The sequence below is a fragment of the Oryzias latipes genome, chromosome 20 (genome assembly GCF_053564925.1).
Source record: "Oryzias latipes strain Hd-rR chromosome 20, Olatipes_Hd-rR_3.1".
NCBI lineage: Eukaryota > Metazoa > Chordata > Actinopteri > Beloniformes > Adrianichthyidae > Oryzias > Oryzias latipes.
Window position 1 is genome coordinate 19,053,293 of NC_136256.1, and position 23,768 is coordinate 19,077,060.

Here is a 23,768-nt window from a genome sequence, read left to right on the forward strand (position 1 = left end):
TTCCCCCTAAATCAGAGGGCTGGAGCGGATTGAAAAAGGGTTGAATTTTCTCCAGTGGTGCCACATAATTAGAATATTTTATCACCCACCATAAGCTAAGTATTTTTTTTCAACAGTATGATTAAACTCATGAGAGATGGTAACTCCATCAGACTTTTTTATTTTTATTTATGCTGAGTGTCCTTCCTCCTCGCAGCCTCCCGGTGCTCCGCGGGGCTACTTTCTTCGGCGGACTCGCGGCTGCAGGTTACATAACTCCTCGCTCTGACGCACAGCCGCGCAGCAACAAAGCGGAAAAGATTTCGATCAACTGATCGTTTATTGATCACACCGTGCAGGCGCAAGAAACCGAGCACGCACCCAACGAATGCGGGGGACTCGGGTGAAGAAGTGTGGCGGGCCCAAACGGGTGTCACGCATCCGTAAAGCTTTGTGGTGATGATGTTTGGAAGTGCTGCTCATGTGAGATCCTGGGAAACTTCGGGGGTCTTTAGATGATCTGCAAGGGGTTGAGCTGCGTATTTATTGAGCTCACCATCATTTATTTAACTCACTTCTAATTATCCGACATTTAAACATCTGCTATAAATTTACCTGTAACAAACAGCGACGATTTGTGGACTAAAACGGCTGGTTAAATCTAAAACTGAGCAAAGAAAGCCTGATCCAGGTTTTAGATCACTTGAATAATTTATTTGGAAGCATTTTCTGTAAAATCATAAACCTAAGGAACTCTGGGAGTTTAAACCAAATTAAAATCGACCCGAAAAATATTCACGCGCATTAAAAATCTCAACTAAGTAAATGTGAGACACTTCATTGCGCCTCTCTTCGGATCGTTGAGCTCTCAACGGTTCCAATGCTACGGTCTCAAAGCGCCCCCTGCTGGCGGCATGGAGAACTACACGCTTTCACTTAAAGGGGAGGTCTGAATATCACGAAGAGCTTTTAAGGTGGAACCGTGGAGTTTGCGATTCAGCGATGCACTCGCAGATTTGTTGACCTGTCCGGGTTCTGTCTGGTGTTTTGGCCCTTTCGAGGAAACACGAGACCAAATGTTTGGAAATAACCCGCTGAGAGGGACTGCATTGTCGCACTATATCAGCTCAACAGCAGATTTTCAAGCGAGATGCGAAAAAATGGCACAATGTGAACATTTATTTGAACCCTTGAAAGGTTTGACAACTGCAAACAAATAAACACGGACAGAAAGACGGACAAAACTATGCTGAGATGAAACTCTATGTAAGAAGGCACCCATTTTCATATTCCTTAAAATGTAATTTAGACTAAAAAAGAAACAGTATTTTTTTTACTAAAAGGATTTCAGATTGACTGAGTGTTGAAATAGCTAATTAATCCTAATCATGATGACTTTTTTGAATATCCAGGGAAAATTATGTTGTGTTTATTTTTTCCTTAACTCATCCTGTCGGGATATTAATGGGAGTTGAGGGGCACAACATGATGAAAGCTCGTGGTTGTGCTTGACGGTCGTTGGTGCGTGGGAAGACCAAAGGTCAGTTTACCTGAGGAAGCAGATGCACAAGAACAAGCGGAGAGCTTCTTTTCCTCTTCTATTGCAGCTCATCCTTATATTTAGCCTTATTATATATATATATATATATATATATATATATATATATATATATATATATATATATATATATATATATATATATATATATATATATATATATATATATATAGACCACACTCTTAAATCACACTCTTAAACCACACTCTTAAATCTCAAAATTTGCTTTTAAACTTCTGATTTACAAAGATACCAGACCACTATATGTTTTTAAAATGTGAAGATGACAGACAGAATTCATTCTTTTATGATCAAATTGACGAATTTGATCAACTCTAACTAAAGCTCCACTTATATTCAAAATACTGTTTTTCTTGTTTTCAGTTTTCTTTTGCATGTCATAAAATAAGATCTGTTTAAGTCAAGAGACCTTATAAAGCACTCTCCTCCTCCTCCTCTTTCTCACTATTTCATCGTTTGCATACAGTGGTCCCTCAGTGCGCCTTCCGCCACAGCCCGCGTGCGCACGGCATTCCCAGGCTCTCCTCCGCCCGTGCGTCCTCGCGCGTCTGCTCCCTCCGCTCCGGCGCGGCCTCTGCGCTCATCAGCGGACATGTTCTGTCTGTGGATCTTCTCGCTCGCCTTTCTGCATCTTCATCTCTGCTCTGTCTCATCCTCAAGTCTGGAGGGTTCGGGGTTCTTCGTCGGGTGGATCAACGCCAGCTCTCTGCAGCTTTTTGCATCCATCGGCGGCTGTGACCTGTCACCTTGCATGGATGAGGGGTGAGTTCGAGCGCCGTTCCGCTTAATTTTGGATTTTTATTTGGAAAACAACACAATTATAAAAGGAAAGCCGGAATATATCATGTTTTATGAGTTACATTTTGTGAAATTAAAATAGGATTGTATTAAAGCCACCAACCAGAAACAAGTTTTATTTTTACAAAGTATCTCTATTGCAAAGTTGAAATTGTTTTCTGTCAAACAGCACGTATTTTTTTAATATATTTTTATTATTTGCCAATTGCAAAGTTTTACCTTTTCTATTTTTTACAAAAATAAAAATATATTGATGAACAAAAGTTAATTGAAAAATTCTAACACATTAATTCCACCAAATCAAAAAGCAATTTTTTTCTGGTTTTGACTCCATTCATTCAACAGCACATGCCCATTTCTGCTTCTGTCCCACCACGAGGAACCAAAAAGATGGAAACATATACAGTATACAAATAATTGTTAGTGCAGGCACCAGGTTTCTATTCTCCCTTCAAAGACCTGCTGTTGCTGTGGCAACCAGGTGCATGGTCTGGTGAGTTTCAACAGTACTTCCAGCAAAGAGACAAAAGATGTGAAAACAGGAAGTGAAAGACAAAGGTGAGACAGACTGCTGTGTTCCTGGCCTCATCTGTTCCATCTTGATGCAGTTTTAAAAATGCAGTTTGTGAGAGGTTCTTTTCTTTTTCTGATTTCTTTTTTCTCCTATAGACAGGAAGGAATGGAGGCACTCTACAGAAGTGAAGAGCCATTTCAGTGCAGCATAAGAGCATCAGCCTCTCCAGGAAGGAGGCAAGCTGGGAGGACTTGTGTCAGAAAGGTTCCTGGAAACTTGGCAGTTCATTGCCACCTGCTCTCAGGTCAGCTGCTACAATTTTTTTTAAATTTAATTTAAAAAAATTGCATCTAAAAGCTGAGGAGATTTGAGAAAAAAATGAATAAAACCCACAGAAAAAATTATCTATAAAAAACTTTTCATTTGTTTTCATAAAATAAAAGCTGGCCTCCAAAACTATTAAGAACATATTAAAATTAAAATCTAAATTGGTAAATGTTATGATTTTAACTGTATTTTACCAATTAATAAATACAATATAAATACAAAAAATTTCAAATCTTATCAAACAAATGATAAATTTACAAAATCATTACAAATATGTTCCAATGTCCAGAGAATGAAGGCTTGGAGGAGGAGGACCTCCTCCGTATTACTGTGATGACCCCCAGAGGTCAAAGTTCCCTTCAAGTCAATGTGTCACATGGTGGTTTGCTCACAGCGTGCTCTGACTGGATCTGGAACACATCTGAAAAGCATAAAAACAGTATGTTCTTAAGAAGAAAAGGAATTCAGTGGATTGATCAGGAAACAGTTAAACAACAAGAACGCTTTAATTTCTTTCTTCCTTTGACTTTCTCTCCAGATGTTCCTGCCTCTGGCCTCCACTTAGGGATCTCTTTGGAGGTCCCCTGCTGCACCTCCTGCACACGTTTTGGCTCCGACAGTGAGCTTGTTGAGGAGCAGTGCTCTGCACTGCATGTCTCTGTGAGTGATGTTCTGGTAAAAGACTACATCTGCTGCCTTACCCCCCGGGACAAAGACAAAACCTTAAACAGAACAGAGACTCCCTGCCTTTACAGCTCCAACAGTTTAAAGGACTCTCTGGTGAGTCTGATTAAGCAATTTCAGGAGGAGTTATCTTACAAAATAAAAAATAAATGAAATAAAAAAATGTGAAATTAATCACAAAATGAGAAAATTAATTTACTGATATTTATTCCTTTTCGAGGAAACACTAAAATATAAGCTTTTTTGGCGTTTGATAAAAATAATAATGTTTTCATGATGAGAACATAGAACTTTTATTTGAAAATATGATTTTTTTGTTACTTATTAGCTTTAGTGCAAGCTTTCTTCAAAAGTTTCCCAACAAAACTAGCAACTGTAAGAAGAGATTGCTGAGTTTCTTATGTTTCGCAAGAAATATTGAAAAATAAAACTTTTTTTTATTGCAAATTGAATTTTCCCTATCGTGAGGTCTAAAACTAAAGTTTGCTGCAAATAAAATTTATTAAATCAGAGTTCCACACTTCTTAATGGAAAATTATTTACAAACATTAAAAATAAAAAATGTAACAAGTTTTTTTAGGGACATGTTTCACAAAAATCACATTTGACCATCTCAAATAAGTTGTTTATGAATAGCAGCAAAGGGGCCAAATTAGTATTGAATTAAAAATAATTCTATGGCTAAAAAATGAATTTATTTTCTGCTTTGTACTGACTTTAAGTACTGGGACATACCAGTCATAAATGGCTCCAAAAGTCATACAAATTTCCCAAATTACAGAACCTTTTTATTTTTTGGAATTTTTAAGAAAATAAAAATAACATTATGGATTTACAATCATTACGAGCGAAACAGCATTTCAACGAACATGTTTGTGATTTCATAAAAATGTTATAATTGGTATGATGTATTTTTGTGTCCCGAGAAAAGTACAACTCTAAAGTTGTTTGATTAAAATTTTTTTTAAGACTTATACTGTACTTTTGTAATATGTTTTTTTGAACAGAAAAAATGTTTTCAGAATTTTTTTTTCTTAATTGTTTGCTAATGTTTTAAATTGTTTATCTAAAGATGATTTTGAATTGCAAAAACGTCTTAAATTGAATTTAAATGAAGTGACCTTCTCTAGTTGCTTCATACAACTGTTATTAGGTAAACAGTTTTTTTTAAGCAAAACAGGTTACATGGTTGAGGTATGTGGATTATTTTACCTGTTAATTGTTTTCAATCTACCCCCAATCTAAGGGTAAATCTGTCCAAAAAAACACATTATAAAAAAGAGATTATATATTTTTAAAGTGACTAATTTCATGTTTTTTATTGGTGATGCAACATTAGAAAATCAGCACAGCTAATAGATACACAACACAACGACAGAAATTAAAGACGTGCATAATTTGAATAGCAAACTAATAGAAAAATCAAATATCTAAAAATAAAAACACTTTCTTTGATATATATATATATATATATATATATATAGAGAGAGAGAGAGAGAGAGAGAGAGAGAGAGAGAGAGAGAGAGAGAGAGAGAGAGAGAGAGAGAGAGAGAGAGAGAGAGAGATTTGGGCATTGTGTTTTCTGACGAAAACAATGAAGAGACTTCTCCTAAAAGCTGATATTTGTTTGTGGTCGTGGCTGCGGTCCTGCAGGTCAGGGGAAGGGTCTACCAGATGTCTTTTGAAGAATGCTTCAGATGGCATCTACTGGTCGTCCTGCTCATGTTGGAAGCACAATACAACCACAGCCAGGAGGTTCATGAAGACCCTAGCAGCACCGTGAAGCTCTGCGATTATGGTAACATCACAAAACTACACTACACACTGCCGAAACACCTGCTGGCATGTCAGCTCCCTTCAGCTGCAGCACACACATCCACATCTGCAGGACACTGTCACCTTGGAGCTTGCATCTACTCATCTGCTCTTCTTCCTCAGTCCCTCTTTCCCGTGTTCTCTCTGAGATATTATATGTTCTGTGTGATTCATGCATATCTGGAGGTGCAAAAATAGCCCCCTTAGAAACAGTCAAAAATTCTGACCCCATTGGCAGATTTTCTTAAAATTATGATAAAGAAAATCTGCCACCGAATTAAGAAAAATGATTTTACCAGAAGAAAAATATTTCAGTCACTTAGACATGTTTTCTTATAGGATTATTTTGTTATGGAAAAACTTTCTTGATAAGATTATAAGATGGAAAATAAGCAAAACAAGAGTCTCCTTCTTTCTTAAGATTCCGTTTTTGCAGTCTTTGTCATTGGTCAGGTGAGTTTTATAGTGATTTAGAAAAAGGGCATCATTTTTTCCTATCAGTCTGCACGGTTTTATTTTATCTTTGCTAACATTCATTGATTTTTCTTTTCATCTCCTATAGCTGTAAGAATTCATGCAGAGAAGCAAGCATATTCCACAAATACAGATATCCCCCTCCTGGCTGTGGTGGATATTTTGGATCCTGTAGAGTTCCTGTGGGACTTTGGCGACTTCACATCAGCCAGAGCCAACTCAAGGACCATCACCAAAAGATACACCAACCCTGGGATGTATGAAAACACCTCCAAGCATCAAAGGAGCTCCATTGTAATCATTGTGGCAATAGTCAAAATCTGTTCCCTGACTCCTTTCTGTTTTGGCAGATATAAGTTGGTTGTGGTTGCATCCTGGGGTCAGATGTCTGTCAGGTCGCATGTGTTATCGCTGGTGGTCCAGAGAGCAGTGAAGCTCAACAGGCTGGTTCACGAGCCTTCAGTTTTGCAGAACCACACAGTCACAGTGAGCTGCAGAGTCAACGTGGGAACTAACCTCACCTTTCTGTGGAACTTTGGAGACGGAACCGTCAGGACTGGGCTGAGCACAGAGCAGCATGTCTTTACCCGGTAATATTGAAAACCTTTTGAGGTGTTTTGATACATTTTGGAGCTGTTGTATCCCTGTTCCTGCTCCTTCTTTGGTAAAATAATAAGTAAATGTGTTCTCTGTGCAGCACGGGAGAGTTCAGAGTGATGGTGATCGCATCCAACTTGGTTAGCTCAGCTTCTCTAAGTAGCTACCTCTTTGTTGTGGACCGACCTTGTCAGCCTCCACCTGTCAAAAACCTGGGCCCGCCCAACATACAGGCACTAACTTAACCTTTGGTCATTTTCAGTTACCAATAACAGCTTTCTGAGCAGAAATCAACTTAACCTCTATCCCTCTAGGTGAGGCGAAATGAGGTGGTCTTTCTGGGTGTGACGTTTGAAAGTGAACTGAACTGCAATGTGTCAAGAGAGCTTCACTACTCCTGGACCGTATATGACTCTGCAGGGTTGACCTTCCCCTTGCCTCTCACAAACACACACAGACAGAGCCTGGTGTTGCAGAGCTATACCCTCCCTTATGGCATCTACAAGGCCATAGCCAGGGTGAGTCAAAAATGGAAATTCAATCTGAAGTTCTGCACAGATGGACGGAGAAGTAAACAAAGAATTCCTTCAGTTAAATGTGTTTTTGTCATGCATTTCTGGAGTTAAAGTGGGCAGTCATGTGACACCCAGGCCCTTCACAGGTGCAGATTGTTGGCAGTGTGGTGTACAGCAACTACTCGGTGAGGCTTCAGGTGGTGCCGAACTCGGTTGTGGTTGTCATCCAGGGGGGCACCAACATCTACGTTAACACAAAGAGCAGCAATGAGGTCACTCTGGATGGACAGGCGTCTTATGATCCTGACTTCCCTTTAAACCCACTCAGGTGATGATCCCCAACAATGAATAAAAGACCTACATTCATGTGGTTTACAGGCAAAGCTAAGCATGTCTTGGTTCGTGATCACAAACAGAGCTGCTGCCAGAATAAAAACGTTTATTTTTAAGGTTCTTACACTGCAAAAACCATTTACAGATGTAAGAATTCTAAATATTGATAAAATGTTCATTAAATGTGGAAAAAATCTCAATGGGGTGAGAAAATTAGAGTTCCTATTGAAAAAGAAATCACTAATACAAGTTTTTTTGGACTATTTTGGTATTAAAAAACTTTCTTGATAAGATTATTTTTCCTGCAAAACAAAAAAAATCTTAAAACATCTTTTCACTTTCTTAAGATTCAGTTTTTTGCAGTGTAGTCATTGGTTCTTTTCTATCTTGTGTGCATTTAAAGAAATTTAAGACAACAAGTCCACCAAGTTACAAAAGTAAATTAGATATACTGTAGATGTTTTAAGAATATTATTCTGTCAAACTTAAAAAAGGATCTTTAAATATACTTTGCAAAAAGTTGATCACAAAGTTTTAGGGTATTTCTCAAAAATGGTCTCTTTTTAAGGTGAAGAGTTTTGGTGATGGGGGGTTGTCATCATCTCTTCTTGCTTTTTAGATACAGTTGGACGTGTCAGCCAGTCAGTACCATCTCCAGTTCCTGCTTCAGTCAAAGCATTCCCACTTCATATCCTGTCCTTAAATTTCCCACAAGCCTCTTGAAGTCTAACTTTGACCAGTTCAAGTTCACACTGACGGTTCACAGTGGAGAGCGCTCAGCTTCATCAGAGATCTTCCTCACCCTGACATCACACCTGGCGGGGTACGGAACATTAAAAATGAAGGTGAAAATAATTGAGAGTCTTGAAAACTAATGAGTTTGAACATTTTTGGCAAAGCAGAAAATTATTCGTTCACTGTCCCGAGTGTCAGGGGGATCAGGTGAGCTGGGATCAGTCTTTCTCTGTCAGAGCAGAGTGTGAGGACTGCAACGTTTCTGCAGAATTCATCCAGTACTCCTGGAGTTTGTTCCGGGTTAATGCATCCTCCAAGCCTGTTGCAGAGAGTAAGTAAGCAGAGTCACGTCTGTTTAATCAGAGACCCTGTGTTTCCTGATTTCAAATGTTTTCTGTTCCAGTTCCATTTTGCTACACAGTGGATCTAAATGCCCCCTCCGCTGTCCTGGAAAATGCATCTACACCCACTCCTGCTCCTGAAATGTCCCCATCCCATCACTTCAATGCAGACTGGACACGGTTTACTGAGGATTCCTTAGCTTCCTCCAGCCCCTCAAGAATCTACAAATCCAAAAACAGGAATTCTGAGTTGACTGACAGCCCAGTTTCATCAGTCACAGTTGGTGTGTTGCCATTGCAGAATAATTGAAAAATACAAATGTGAGAATTTATCTCCAACTGCAGCAAAACTGCATGTTTTGACAGGTTTTTCTGGCTCTGAGTCCTTCAATGGTCCTCCTGGGGTTGATCGTGGCAGCAGCCAGTTTTCAAACTTTCCTGGTCAGAGGGACATGTTCAGTGAATTCCAGAGTGACCCTGAATCCTCTGCTGAGTGGGAGTTTACCTTTCCTTATCTGGAAAGTGAGGACCTGAGAGGTCAGCGAGGTGTGAAACATTTTTAGAAATAATTTAATCTGACTCAAAAGGTTTTTTTGGTTACACGCTGTGACCCGACGTAACCATTTGTTAGCTCGTGTCAATATTTGAAACCCAATAAACAGAAAGTACTGCAAGTCCAGACAAAAACTTTTTATTGCTGAAAGCATTTTCAAAGTAAAGTTTCAACTGTTTGATTGACCACTTAAGAGAAAGTTTAATCTATCTTATTTATAAAAATAAACAGATTATAGTCTTTTAGTGTCTTTTATATTTAGTGTTAGTTTTGTCTAAAATAGATGTTTGACATGACTGAATGTTTATGGGATTGAACTGAATTTCAATCCGCTTTTCAGTTCACTTCACTGGCTCCCTGTTTATTTTAGAGTTCAGATATAACCTTTACTGTCTGTCCGCAGCCATTCTAGAGTGTTAAGGCCCGCTAATCAATATTTGCTGGATGTGGCCACGTCACAACAGAAACACTGGGGTGACCGTGCTTTTTCCATTGCTGCCCCTCAGTTATGACAGAACTGCACATGATGTCTGACTTTGACAGCTTCAAGCATCAATTAAAAACTCTTTTAAAAGGCCAAAAATGCTCTGTGGCATTTTTATTTTCGTTGTTTGTTTTATTGCATTCTTATTTATTTTTTATGTATTTTATTGCTGACTGCTTTTTGTAATTTTATGCCGTTTTTAATGTTGTTCTTAATTTGCCTAATTTCAAACTTTCCTCTGTCTTCCTTTTATTTTGAAGCACTTTGGTACTCCTAAAGGGTGCTATATAAATAAAGCTTAATTTATTCATTCATTCATATAAAGGGGATTCTCGTGTTCCATTTCCACGTCCTGAAGAAGGGGATCCAGGAATATCAGCCGGGAGACCCAAAGGTAGAACACTCATATCTGTTTTACTGTTTGTTTTATGTTTATTATAAATTAGACGCTTAAAACTGGTGTTTTTTCCCCCCCAGAAACAGACATGGAGAGCTTTCCCTCAGACAGTGACTCCTTTTCTCATTCATCGTCAAACAAAGGTGAGGGAAGCAATCTGGTGGATCCCAGACCTTCTGTGCGGCTTCAGAAACCCGGTTTGCTTGACCTGCACAGAGACTCAGTGGACAAAAGCCTCTTTGAGTCTTACACTTACACAGGTATGAAATTTAGGGATGTACCCTGCAGTCTTTTAAAAATATGGATTCCGACACTGTTCTGTCTTTTTTGCTCCATTTATGCAGGAATTTCCTCATGTTTTCTGAGTTTTCGGTCCTTCAGCTTGAAGCCGAGCAGCACATACATGCTGGAGCTCACTGCAAGTATGCATAACGGGATATCTGGAATATCTTTGGATATGTCAGAAATTTAGAAAAAATATTTCTACACCTGAGTTTGTGATATTCTTTGTTTAAGAGTCTCAGAGGCGTTTTTATGGCCAAACTCAGCTGTTCTTAAAAGTCAAGCCGGTTCCTAAAGGCGTGGCGTGTCAGGTGCAGCCTGTCAGAGGAATCGAGTTATACACACACTTCAGCATCTTCTGCACCTCTGGCAGGGAGGTACACCACTTTGTTCAAAAACAATCTATATTTTAATTACTGTGACGAGGGCCTTTTCCCGACAATAAGTCGACTTGAAGAAGAACCTAATGTTTCCTTCTGTCACATCACATTATTTTGTTGTTGGGAGAGAAAGAGGATGAAGTTGTTGTTTTTGTGTTTTGTGCTTGAAAAAGGACCTTATTTACACATACAGCTTCAGCGTAGGGGGCAGGATGCCCAGAATCCTCTACCAAGGAAGAGACTTCCTCTATTACTTTAGCCTCCCCTCAGGTGACCCCACTGATGACTACAAAGGTAAACACAAGTCACTCATTTACGTTAAGTACGATCAATTTTTTAAACCTAATTGATCAAACTAACCAATTTTCCAAATTTGTTGTCTTTACAGTGATTATTTATACTGAAATCCGAAGCAGCATGTACGGATCAGCGAAAAAGCTTTGTCCCGTCACAGTCCGAGTCGAGCCGAGCTTCGTCAGAAATGCCTCCTCTTCCTATTCTCATCATGAGCCTGATTTAATGATGTGAGACACTTTATAGAAAACTCATATTGTTTGCATTTTTAAAGGTCAATGCCAGCCTCTGAACTGCCAGCTCTGAAATGTATGCATGTTGATCCCAGATTTGATTTCAAAGCAGGTAACCTGTTTTCTGTATTATATTTGCTAAAAGTGACAACAGTTATTGAAGGATGTTCTTTTGCTTTGGATTATATAAAGATCGATCTGATATGTTGTACTAATCCACATGTCTTCCAGATCAGACTCAGGTCTGAGGAACGTGTCGGTTCTGGTCCAGCTCGGAAACATTGCAGAGATTTATAACTACATAAGTCTCCTCAGCACCATCCTGAACCGCCTCAGCCTGGACTCTCAGGCTAACACGCATGCTCTAAAGCACCTGCGCAATGTGCTCATTTGCATTGTGTGCAAACTAGAATACAGTGCACAGGTGTGCACACGCTGATTCATACAAACCTCCAAGAATGACACATTTGCAGAATGTTTTAGCATTCTCTTTCATTTCAGGCTTCACCAGCAGACGGCATCTTCATCCTGAACGAACTGCTACGTGTCACAAGTCAGGTATGAGAGATTTTTACTTTGCCCCCTCATGGTAAAACTGCTGCACCAAAAAAAAAGTCGTACTCAAAACAAGTTTAAAAAACTAGTCTGCCAGTGGAATTAGAATAAGAATAATAAATTGTGATGTCCTGTCTTTTGAGGACAAATTTAATCTAGAAATTTCCTATAAATGCTGATGTTTAGGAATTTTGCTCATTAGAAAATTTATGTTCTAAAATAAGAGTGTATTGCTCAAAAAGATATCTTCAAAGTAAGTACATTTACATACATGCTAATTATTTGTCCTCAAAAAACAAGGGGGAGGTCAAACAGTTCAACTACTGTTTCCTTATTATTAGACCAATTAAACAATTACAACTTAAAGTTGTCAAAAATATATAAAATTATGAGTCAAAAACTAGTTCTATTAGAGATATTATTTGAAATAACATGTTTTCAAGATCACTTTAAAGAAGAGTTACTGGTAAATTAGTTTTGTCTTATATCAAGTGCAGTAAGATAACAAGAAACTAGACAAAAATACTTGTGGAGATTTTGTGTTTTTGCAGTGCAGGAATAAATGGTCAAACTTTGTTTATCTGCAGGTGACAGTTCAGAGTGCTAGGTGGGTCACAGCGCATGTTGGTGCCCTATCCGTGCAGTTTTCTGAGTCAAACCGGAGCATACTCAGCGCTCTGGTCAGCCTGCTCTCATCCAGCCTTCAGGTCGTCACCAGCTCGCCTGAAACATCTGACAGTGCCGACTCTCCTCAACCCCTCGAGTCACATCTAGTTACGGGTAAAAGCAGAAATGCTTTTGTGGATGATGCTGATCACTGTATAACAGATTTGTCTGAGACAACGTACAACAAGCAATCAGAACCTGTTCCGAAAAGGCTAATGATGCGGCTTGTAAATGACCTTCTGCAGACTACCTCAGACTTGATGTTGGTGAGAGCAAACATCCGTTTAATGAGCGTTTACAAACTTTATGTCCTTGTTTGTTTTGTTATGATCTTATGACTCATGTTCTTTTTGACATCAGAGAAACTTTGACCTCCAAAAGACCAAAGAACTCCAAGTTCAGTCTGACCTGATCACTTTGTGTGCTGGATTCCTGAACAAGACCTCCACAGCCATCAACTGTGGTTTGATCACTTTCTTCTTACCTGCATCTTTGATTAAGATGCTGCTTCTTCATGACGGCATCTCAGCTAAAAGAGGGTTTTCACAAAGAGAGCAGCCATCATGTGTCCAAAGGATTGGGATGGAACTTCTCCACAACCCTTATGAATGGGGACGCTATCCTATACAGGTGGGAGCTATTAAAGACCTTTTTATTCTTTCTATCATTTATTCCCCTTTTCAATACTGATTGGATTTTATTTATCAGCTAAGGCAAATGTTTTACCAGCTGATTATAGACCTTAAATGCATTGTTTCAGGCCAAAAAAAGGCATCAGCTCAAGCTAAAGCAACCCAGTCCCCGTGAGCCTAAAATCTCTGCAGCTTTCGATTTACTTTCATTTCAATGTTTTCCAGCTGAAAGGACCTGTGGCTGATCTGAGTTTGTACAGCTGCAAAACTAGGAGGAAAATTCCAGTTCACTCCTTTCTTCAACCAATTACTGTTGAGCTTCGTCATCCTCAAAAGACGGTACGGCTTTGTTCTTATCTATCGGAAACTAAAAGTGCTTGAGCAAAAGCTGGATTTAGAGCAATTTTTCTCTTTTACTGTGATTTATATTTTCGGTCGTGTTCAATGATCTTGTCTTTAAAAGTTATAACTCTGCTGTTTAAGCTCTTCCTGTACACTTCAAGCCCAAATGACAAAAATCATGCCGTCACATTTCTGATTTAAAGAGCTCTATGTCTGAGTACACCCTCCTGCGCAGCCAAATAAACTACCACAACTTCAGCATTACCCAGGAGCACTTGCAGCAGGCAGTCCAGGTGACAGTCGTCTTCACAGCTCCACCTCACATGGCCTTTCCTGTCAAGATTCTCTTCAGGTACTTGCTAGAACCCCAGACAGACAAATCTTTACCTTCATTAAAGACATATCAACCACATTAGTGAGTGAAGAAAAGAAAACAACTGAAAACATGTCTTTTGTGTCAGGATGTTTGAACGACCGACTCCCAGCATGCATCATTTACACAGACTTTTAAACTGGAGAAACAACACAATCCTCCTAACCTTGCCACCATCCTACCTCAGTGGTGAGATACTTTAAAAGTTTCTGCTTTTTACTTTAAACTAAATAAACACAATGGAACTTGTCTGTCGTTTAGAACACGCGCAGAAAGTATTTGTGTGACAAAGACACCGGTTCTTTCTTGCTTGTCTTTATTTTTATCCAAATTGCATTAATTTTTAGCTGCTGGTGTTGGACATTTAGCCTTGCTCGATGCTAATTTTGGGAAAACACCCACAAGACGGCATTTGGCTGAGCAGATAAGCTACAGCCTCACAGTGGAGAGCAGTCTGTGTTTGTCCTGGGAGGACCAGCAGGGGTCCTGGACTCAGAACGGCTGCAGGGCACAAACAAATGACAAAACCTCTGCAGTCAATTGCAGGTAAAGCAGAAGTAATTGAGGCGCTGCAATGGCGTCTATTAAAACTTGACTAATTTCTGTCAAATGATAAAATTCGGATTATTTATTTTATTTTATTTTTTTTCATCCAGCTGTCATCATTTAAAACCACTGAAAGTGCTGCAGCAGCAGATCCAGAGCAGCCACTTCAGAGCTGATCTGGACCAGTTCTTGAGGTAATAACGTCTCCGTGAGGCTGTAAAACTTTACTGCACTCCATCTATGATTTTATTGATAACATTTTTAAAATGTTTTGGTCATAAAAGATAAGAATGTAATCATTTTGTTCAATGTCCTCTTCCTGTCCTTGTCTCTGTCTCACATTAGTGTATCAAGAGATCTGACAGTGGTGTTTGTGTTGCTGCTGTGTGTCAGCCTTAACATCCCTGTCCTGGTGTGGTGCAAAAAAACGGACGCCACGTCCGAGGAGAATAACAGAGCCCACTTCCTTCCTGACAACTCTGCAACCGACCAACATTTCTATGCCGTCACCGTCCACACCGGTCTGTGCTCTGCTGCACGCATGAGTGCGAGAGTAAGGGTTTGCGTCGAGGTTGCACAGCACGTTTCAGGATGTCAAGCAAAAAAAAAAAAAAAAAAGAGTTTATCTCCATGATTCCAAATTCAATCACCAAAGGAAAGTTTCACATTAGTAAATGTCAGAGTCAGCTTATCCCATTAACATTATTTACTTTTTAAGCAAGCAGTTCAACAACACGTGAGGTAGTTTAGGGCTAAAATAACTTTTTTTAAATAACTTTTTTTTTTTAATTATCCAGCTATTTTGAAAAAGCATTGTGTTGAACGGTTATCCATCTGTTTATCAGGTTTATGTAGTGCTGCATGGTGAAGATGGATGCTCTCAAACTAAGGAACTGCACGTCCCAGGATGCACTCTGTTCAGAAGGAACTCTCAAAACACCTTTATCCTGAGGTAAAATCCTCTAAAACAACAAACTCTGCACTGTTATGCAGTGATGTGATTTTGTTATCCTCTTTCCTCTACAGTGTAGCAGATAGTCTAGGTTCTGTTCAGGGGGTTCACATCTGGCACAACAATTCTGGACCTTCTCCTGAGTGGTACCTGAAACAAGTGCAGGTTTCTGAGGTAGTCTGGTTTGATGCCTACTTGTTGGAGCTTAAATTATCTCTTTTTCCTGTTACATGAAGTAATCTCAAATACAAGGTGATTTTGCTTTCCCACTGTGATCCAGCTGATGCCAGGACACATGGAGGGACGCTCTTGGCAGTTCATCAGTCAGTGCTGGCTGGCTGTAAATAAAGGAGACGGCCAGGTGGAAAGGATGTTACGTGTTTCGACCCATGGGCTGACCTTCTCTAAGGTTTAATTTTCAATAACACACGTGATTATTCTTTAAATCTGTTTTGTTAAGTCTCCATCATTTCTCTAACAGATGTTGTTTCTTAAGCTGTTTGAATACATGCCTGATTACCACATCTGGATGTCGGTGTACACTTGTCCTAGTCCTCATCTGTTCACTCGTGCTCAGAGACTCTGTGTGTGTCTGCTGCTATTCTTGGGGTACGCATGTGTCAACATAATCATCACACATCAAAGAGATGATCAGGTATGTTGGAAGAAGTGATAAGAAGCGGAAAGGTTCTAGAGTTCTGTAAATTCACATCCTCCTTTCTTCACAGCTACCCTTTGACTTGGGTGTCATCGATGTGACATCTGTTTCTATAGCAACAGGACTTGTAAGTGTGGTGGCTGTGTTACCTGTAGCGATGGTGATATCCTTCCTGTTTCGAGTTAAAAGTGGCAGAATGACACTTGAGAATTATGACAGTAAGGTTTGATTCCACTCATAGTTCCCACGTGCTGTAGTTAATGCAGAATGCTTCAAATGTTATCGTCTTTTTACAGATGTTTTTTCTAAAAGACCATCTGGAAAGACAAAATACCAGGTTATATTTAACATTTGTTACATTTTTAACACAGTTTCTTCACTTTGCATGATCACTGTTCTTTCGTTTTTCCCTTTAGGACACAGACTTCTTGTCAGTATCTACCACAAATTTAGAAAATAAGGACGCAGACGATAAGGAAGCAGTCACGCCGCAAAGGAATAAGAGGAGGAAGGACAGTGTGTCATTCGAGAGCATCCATGAGCTGTTGTTTCAAGAAGTGTTGCAGGTTTCTAGAAGAAGGAGCCTCTTCCTTAAAAAATCAAAGGGAAATGATAGTGAGCTGTCACCTCAGAGCAGTGAGTTTTGTGGAGCTCTGAAAGCTACAAAGATTGAGGGTCAGTGTGTTCGAGTGAAGCGAAGATACAGACTAGCATCCCTGCTGTATCACTGCGTCGCCTGGACATTATGCCTGCTTTTTTGTCTGTCCTGCCTGATCCTCTCTGCTGTGCTGGGAACCAGGTAGTATCATTAACTGAGCATTGAAAAACTGAATTACACCCTTTTTATTGTGCTTTTGTGACACTTTAAATGTTGTTTTGCTTGTTTGTTTTTTACATCAGACTCAACAGTGGCAAGATTCTCCATTGGATACATTCTCTTTTTGTCTCACTCACATTTTGCTTTTTTGTCATCCATCCTGCAACGGTGAAAAATTACATTTCTTCTTTTTTCCCCCAAAGCATATATTCCACAATTGATGTATTCTTTAATCTGCAGTCTATTTTACTACCTTCTTCATTTTTCCAGATACTTGTACTGGCAGCAGTAGTTTCATGGAGGTTCAAGAGAAGTCAAGACTTTCACTGTTTTTTCAATAAAATGAATTCTCATTTAGAAGATTTAAAACACCAGGACCCAGACCAGCTTCGACCATCTGCTTTTACCCGAACAAGAGCACCAAATGCAGAAAAGGTGGTAATCAAACTTGCAATATACAGTATACATATTTTTCCCCCTGAAATCATCATTCTCTGATTTGCAGATCCTTGAGGCTCGACAGCGAGCTCGGTACCTGCGCCGTGTTCACCCACCAACCCGAGCAGAGCTGAGGAAGACTCGTACAAAGAGAAAAAAACAGGCTGTCATTCATAAAATGCTGAGGTTTGCCTTTTGGTGTTTGCTTGGTCCAAATATGTACGCCTTAAACATGTAATGAGGATTTAGTCTGCTTTGTCCGGCAGGGATTTGTGTCTCTGTGGCTCCATGTTTTTCCTGATGGTGTGCATCACTTATGGCAGCCCAGTTGATGAACATTACCCGCTAAATGCAGCATTTAGAAGACACTTCATAAGGTAATTCTGTCATATCGCTGTATCAGCATCAACCTCTGCTAACACAGTTCAAGCAACTTTCTGCAGGGCTCACGGGGACGACTTCATGTCCATAAAAAAGTATGAAGACTGGTGGAAGTGGGCACAGACAAGTCTTCTCAGTTCACTGTACTACAATGAATCAGAAAATCCACAGGTGAGCACTAAGAAAGAGCTGTGAGGAGTTTTGTTTTGTCTTTCAGGTGGACGACAACATCAAAAACAGGGACAAAATATTTTTTACATGAAAAATATTAAAATTTAACTTTTTGTTAATTCATATATACCTATATTTTAGTTATTAGAAAGTATTAATATCTGAAAGTCTATAAAAGCAACATTTTTGGGCAGGTCCATGGTTCAAACATTTCTGATGTGTCACAAATGATCTAAGAGAAATGAAAAATGTTGCTGCTTATTATTTAAAAAAAATTAAAAATCACCTAGAAGAATAAATTATTAAAAAAGGTAATTAATTAGAAGTTGAAGGAAATTGTTTATGATAGCTACTTTAATAATACTGTTGACCAACTTTTTTTATTGAACATTTTCTCTTTAAAAGGATTTAAGAATATTTGGTATTAATTGTGCATAAGTGAACATATCATCAAAATACAATTTCTCTGAAATATATAAAGACTTTTCAAGAAAACTAGACCAAAACTCCTCTAATGATACAGTCATTTAAAAATTGTTTTGGGTTTTGTTTTATAAGATTTCATCTAAATAAATGTAAATAATGAATTTGTTGTTGTGTCCTGGCATGAGGTGTGCTTGTTTCAAAAAATAATCTCTTTATGGATTAAAAATCCCAATTTTTTTATTAATAATAACTGAATATGAAGGCTGACAAAAGCTTCTTTTCTAATGTGACCACTTTGATGTCACCCAGATGTCATTCATTTCAATTGGAGCTCCACTTGTACAGAAGACGGAGGTGTGCGGGACATTTCACAGTCAGGTACATTAGAAAGTAAAAACCTTTCTGCAAACTCATCTGACAGCGTAAAAAAACTAAATCATAAGTGGTTTGAAAGTTTTTAATCTCATCTGTGTGTGTGTTTCTTTTTGTTTTGTTTTTAATTTGTTTGAAGCACATGAGATCATGTGTTTTATAAAATGTTCTTGCTGTAGAGGGCGCTGCCTCTAGAAATGTTTCTTACTTTAGGATAGTTTTAGGTCTACCAGATCTGGCAAACTGGAAAAATCCATTCCTAGAACACAGGCAGAAAGATCAGAAAACGTTATGCGGCTAAATTTAAGAAGTTTAAAGAGAAAGTTCAATAGCTGCAAACGATGTCATGAATTGTTAAAGAGAAGTTGCTGTTCTGAGTGAACATAGTCCTAACTCTTTGCCTTTGTGCTGTGTGTGTTTGAGTCAGAATGTCTCATTCCATCCAGGGTACATAGTGTTTAATAATCTTATGCTTACATTTTATGAATCACAGGTTTCCATGGTAACGCCTCCAAGGCCGCGTTATCACACTGGTTCCTCCTCCAAACAGGAGGTCACAGTTGGCTTAGGCTACACAAGGTAAAAGAAATGCACAAACCTGGATACAAAATCAGTGTGATTGTTTGTCTGAATGTTTCTTATAAAATATGTTTCTGTGATATCTGATTTATCGTCATAAGTTGTTTCTCCTCTGCAGGTCTGAGGGTGCATCAAAACTGAGGCTCTTGCATTTGAGCGGCTGGTTGTCTGAGCAGACGGTGGCCTTGAAGGTCCAGTTTTCCTTATACAGCCCTGCACCAAACTTGTTTTCGAGTGTGACTCTGCTTAGTGAGCAAAGCTCCACTGGTTTGCTTCAGTCTTCTGCTACAGTTCAGTCAGTGAGGTTGTACCACTCTCCTTCTATGCTGGACTATACTGTCATGGTCTGGCAGGTAAATGCACATGAAAAAAAGTGTGTATGACAAACGAAACACTTAAAAATAAAACAAAAATGTCTTTGTCTCTGCCTCACCATCAGCTCCTGTTCCTCCTCTTGTCTCTCGTAAACCTCTACCACCAAACGTCCACTGCAGCCCAGCACGGATTGATGGGATACTGGAAGACAACCTCCATCAGCGTGGAAGTGAGTCTGTCATGTTTAAAAATACCCACTCACAAGCTGGACGTGAAGGCCTCACAGCAAAGCAAACAAGTTCACACTGACCTGTCTGAAAGGGTGAACCAACCTGTCACCGTTAAGCTAACATACCTGTCAGCTAAAGCACACAGAGACAAAAATCCAAAGGTTGAGGCTCAGCTATGACAGACCTTTCCCACTTTCTCTCTTTTCCAGGTCAGCCTGGTGATTGTGAGTCTGGTGTATTACGTCCATTACGTCTATCATCCCACTATGGTGATGGAAGTTGCAGAGCAGCTACGTAGAAACCACAGAGAACATGTTGATGTGAGCACCCTTGCCAACTCGGAACAAGTGAGAAGTTAATGCTATTTTTTTACGAAAGGGATATTAATTATTTAAAGACCCACTTTGACAAAAATTGTGTTTTTTTATATTTTTTATATGATCTTGTAGCAATTTGTTCATGATAGAGGACATATATAAAGAAAATGAAACTCAAAATTGCACTTCTGAGTATTTCTTTATTCAAATTGTGTCAGGAACAGACAAAAAAGCTTGTGGATATGACGTAGGACTTACAACGGCAAACCAAAAGCTCCCTGCTTCGCTCCATTCCCATGCATCCACTTGTAGACGACTAGACGTCTTTGTTTTCCTCGTCTGGGCTGGCATCTGGCTCAAAACTACACGGCTAGATAGCTCCAATATTGCTCACCATTTTTGTTGCACCAGTAATTTTAGGTTGGTGGTGTGAGGAGCTGTAAGCATCGTAAACAAAGGGATGACAGGAAATGAGGGCAGACTGCTCTGCAGGAACTATATCCTAGAAAACAAACCGTCATAATGTATTATAATTTTAAGACCAATGAGAACACTTTTGAAATAGATCAAAAGATCAACAAATGTAATATTTTTTCTATGATGTAAATAATTGTTTGTGTAATTTCTGCAGTTTTCTCGTACTCTACGTGGCATCATCCTTTTCCTTCTGGCAGTGAAGTGTGTAACTGTCGTCAGGTTGAACCGGATCTTAGCTCCCTCCATGCCTCTTTTATCACTCTCCAGCCTTTTATGGCCAGCGGTAAACATCTTCAGTCCAAATAGCCTCATGTTCACACCTTCATCATTTTGTGTCAAGTCTGTTCACAATCATGACAAAAACACCTTTGAGAGTTAAAGGATCTGCTCCTTTTCTGCTGCTAGATTTCAGGCCTGCTCCTTCTATCGATATTCTCCTGCATGGGGAGGCTGCTCTACATAGAAAGGACCTTTCATTCCATTCAAACTGTGCTTTGGCACTTCTGGAGTCTCCGAAAATCCAGGGACCTCATATCTTTGTGGAGGGATTTTTATTACTTTGGGCTTCTTTATGCATCTTCTGCAATGCTGACAACAATGGTAGGCATTTGTATATTTTTAATGTTCAAACATTTGTTGTCAAAGTTGCGTAAAGGTTTTTGAAATCATTAGGAATGTGGATGATTATGTTTTGACTGCAACATATCTGTCTTTCAGGTTTTTGCTGTGATGATCAGAAAGGCAAAAAGGTCTCCCAGCACCAAGAACGACCCGACTATCAGGGAAGTATTGGGCTGTATCAGTCAGAAGTTCACTGGAATGAAGACACAAATACCTGATTGTCACACACAGAAGGTGAGGAAAAAACTGACCTCTGGAGTTGTTTTACACCCACTGGCTCTGTTAACGGCGAAGTAAAAGAACATGAGAACTCCAGTGCAGCAGCGTTACCATAAAGTCTGTTTTTACTGTTCAAGTTTGCCATTTTTTAGGGTCTATCACACAAAAGGTGATACTTCTAATTTATAACTCAAGGTTCTTCACTGTAACAAGACATCAGCAAAAACATAAAATCACTCATTTTAAATAGAAAAAAAAGGAGGAAGATCCAAGTGGAAATACATTTAAAAACTATTTCTTCAGAAGGGAGTGCTTGCATCATTGATTTGTTAGTCCATTGTTTTGTTTGCCATTTTTGTTAAAAATATTGGAGAGACTTTAATGATTTGAAAAAGTACAAAGGATTTTTTTAATATGGACATCCATATTTGTGACAAAGAGGTGGAGGCATTTGGATCCATATGCAACTGTGTTTATGGACAAACACATACAGGGCTTGAGAGGATGGTCAAGGAGCTGATGAGAGAATCAGCAAGCAAGGCAGGGCAAGGCCAAAACAGATAAAGCTCAAAATACACAAACGGTATAAACGCAGCTGTAACAGTCAGCCTGTAAGCAAGTGCACAACAAGACTTCCCACCAGGCAAAGCTCGGTGCCTGATTAAATACATTGGTGGTGATTACTAAATACAGAACAGCTGATGGAAGCTCTGGGAACAGTGTGCAGTGGCTGATGGGAGATGTAGTGAAGATGAGAACCAATTCCATACTCAGGAGATGACTCCCTCTGGTGGTCGTGAGGGGAGACAGAAGCTTGAATCCTGACAATATCAGTATTTAAAATCTGTCCTTTAGTTTTTAAAATGCAGTAAAAAGAAATACAGTTATTTTATTTGAGGCAACATCTTGTTGAAATGACAAAAATTAAGTATGTTTGCAGGCCTAAAATCTTTGTGTTATTGGTCAAATTACTTTATGCTTGCTTTAAGTTCAATTTTTTTCTCATAATTTCTTTCAATTGCTAAACCATGTGCAAAGATGTTACTTTTTTGCATCATCATCAACAAGCTCACGCTTGAATGTGCTAAATGCACTTATGTAAAGGTGCATATATTTGCTTTTACATCGTCTTTTTGTTAAAAGTGGTTGCTTAAACGCGCACTGCTGTGGGCGGTGTGAACATAGCATCACAAGCTTCACCATTTCTATGGGTTCTTGCTTCACTTTTTCTCTTTCTGTTTCAGACCTATTTTCTTGAAGAGTGTGAGAGTTTAGTAGATGAACTACTGTTCAAACTCAATGCCCTCTCCAACAGCCTGCACCACACTCTTCCCCCCAAACTCCACACTTACACAGATAAAGACAGTCCAGACGCCTCATCCACAACAGAACTCTGTAAAGAACGCTTACAGGTAAGTGAAATATATGTGTCAACTATGCACAGCTTGCAAACATCTTTAAAATGTCCAATCAACCATTTATAATGTCCCAACTGTATCAGGACTTGGTGAGGTCGCTGAGTGTTGGTCAAGGAGAGGCTGCGCTGACTTTTCCCCATGATAGGTAAAGTATATACAAAACTTTTACTCTAAGAAAGATGTACGGATGGTAATTTTAGTCTAAATGTAATTTGTGTCACACACCATCAGGTCCCTGCTTGAACTACAGGAAGAAGAAGAGGTCAAACATCAGGAAGGCAGATGCAGTGTGGGATGCAAAGAATCAAGACTCCCTGAAACGCTTTGGACGGCAGATTATAGGGAGAGCATGGATGAACACTGGACTGAAAAAAAGAGTAGCAATGGACTTGGTGGAGCTACTTATTCTCATGTGGTGGTGGTGGAGGCTCTGGTCCATCATGAGCAGGGAACCAAAAATTAACACTGAAATCTCTGGGTGTTGTCTTTTGACAGAAATAAGTTCAAATAAAGAATTTAAAAAGTGTAAAGACCTGTGAGATTGTTCATAAAGTGACGTAAAGTCTTATTTAATAAAAAGTTTTAATAAACCCAATTGCTGTATTCTTACATGAAAATAATGTTCCGGTAAACTTACCTAACCCTCTGGGCGATCGTGGTGCAGCGGTAGGGCAGTCGACCCATGATCCTAAGATTGCAGTTTTCGATTTCCGCCTTGCACACCCATGAGTCGATGCATCCTTGGGCAAGACACTGAACCCCACCTTGCCTCTGGTGGTTGGCGGGCACCTGTGTTCAGCAGCAGGGCCGCCACCAGTGTGTGCATGTGTGTGTGTGACTGGGTGAATGGGTCTGTGACTGTAAAACACCTTGGGCCTTGTAGGTAGAAAAGCGCTATACAAGTACACGCCATTTACCATTTACGGCATTTAATCTCATCTGTCAGTCT

General features: G+C 39.3%; 1 protein-coding gene across 2 annotated transcripts; it reads left to right on the plus strand.

Annotated features, from left to right (window-relative positions):
* Positions 1-1,970: 1,970 nt before the first annotated feature.
* Positions 1,971-23,349, plus strand: pkd1l1 (polycystin 1 like 1, transient receptor potential channel interacting). 2 transcript variants are annotated; one of them, XM_023950375.2, is made up of 53 exons: positions 1,971-2,320; positions 3,026-3,174; positions 3,487-3,636; positions 3,736-3,977; positions 5,535-5,679; positions 6,259-6,427; positions 6,521-6,760; positions 6,868-7,000; positions 7,082-7,285; positions 7,429-7,610; positions 8,235-8,438; positions 8,518-8,681; positions 8,754-8,975; positions 9,058-9,237; positions 10,054-10,122; positions 10,206-10,385; positions 10,470-10,547; positions 10,642-10,784; positions 10,961-11,081; positions 11,176-11,311; positions 11,546-11,738; positions 11,816-11,872; positions 12,457-12,801; positions 12,896-13,165; positions 13,393-13,506; positions 13,713-13,861; positions 13,971-14,071; positions 14,230-14,428; positions 14,539-14,622; positions 14,774-14,981; positions 15,274-15,380; positions 15,455-15,554; positions 15,661-15,789; positions 15,862-16,035; positions 16,109-16,256; positions 16,335-16,375; positions 16,455-16,837; positions 16,939-17,023; positions 17,126-17,290; positions 17,361-17,479; positions 17,560-17,670; positions 17,737-17,845; positions 18,581-18,649; positions 19,137-19,222; positions 19,341-19,575; positions 19,662-19,766; positions 19,977-20,114; positions 20,716-20,844; positions 20,967-21,161; positions 21,279-21,416; positions 22,646-22,813; positions 22,903-22,964; positions 23,051-23,349. In XM_023950375.2, exons 1-53 carry the CDS (start codon positions 2,151-2,153, stop codon positions 23,280-23,282), a joined length of 8,229 nt encoding a protein of 2,742 aa, XP_023806143.1. In that variant the 5' UTR covers positions 1,971-2,150; the 3' UTR covers positions 23,283-23,349. The 2 variants fall into 2 exon arrangements, with proteins under 2 accessions (XP_023806143.1, XP_078795108.1); XM_078938982.1 differs by lacking the exon at positions 1,971-2,320 and having other exon boundaries at positions 2,868-3,174; positions 19,977-20,087.
* Positions 23,350-23,768: the final 419 nt, after the last annotated feature.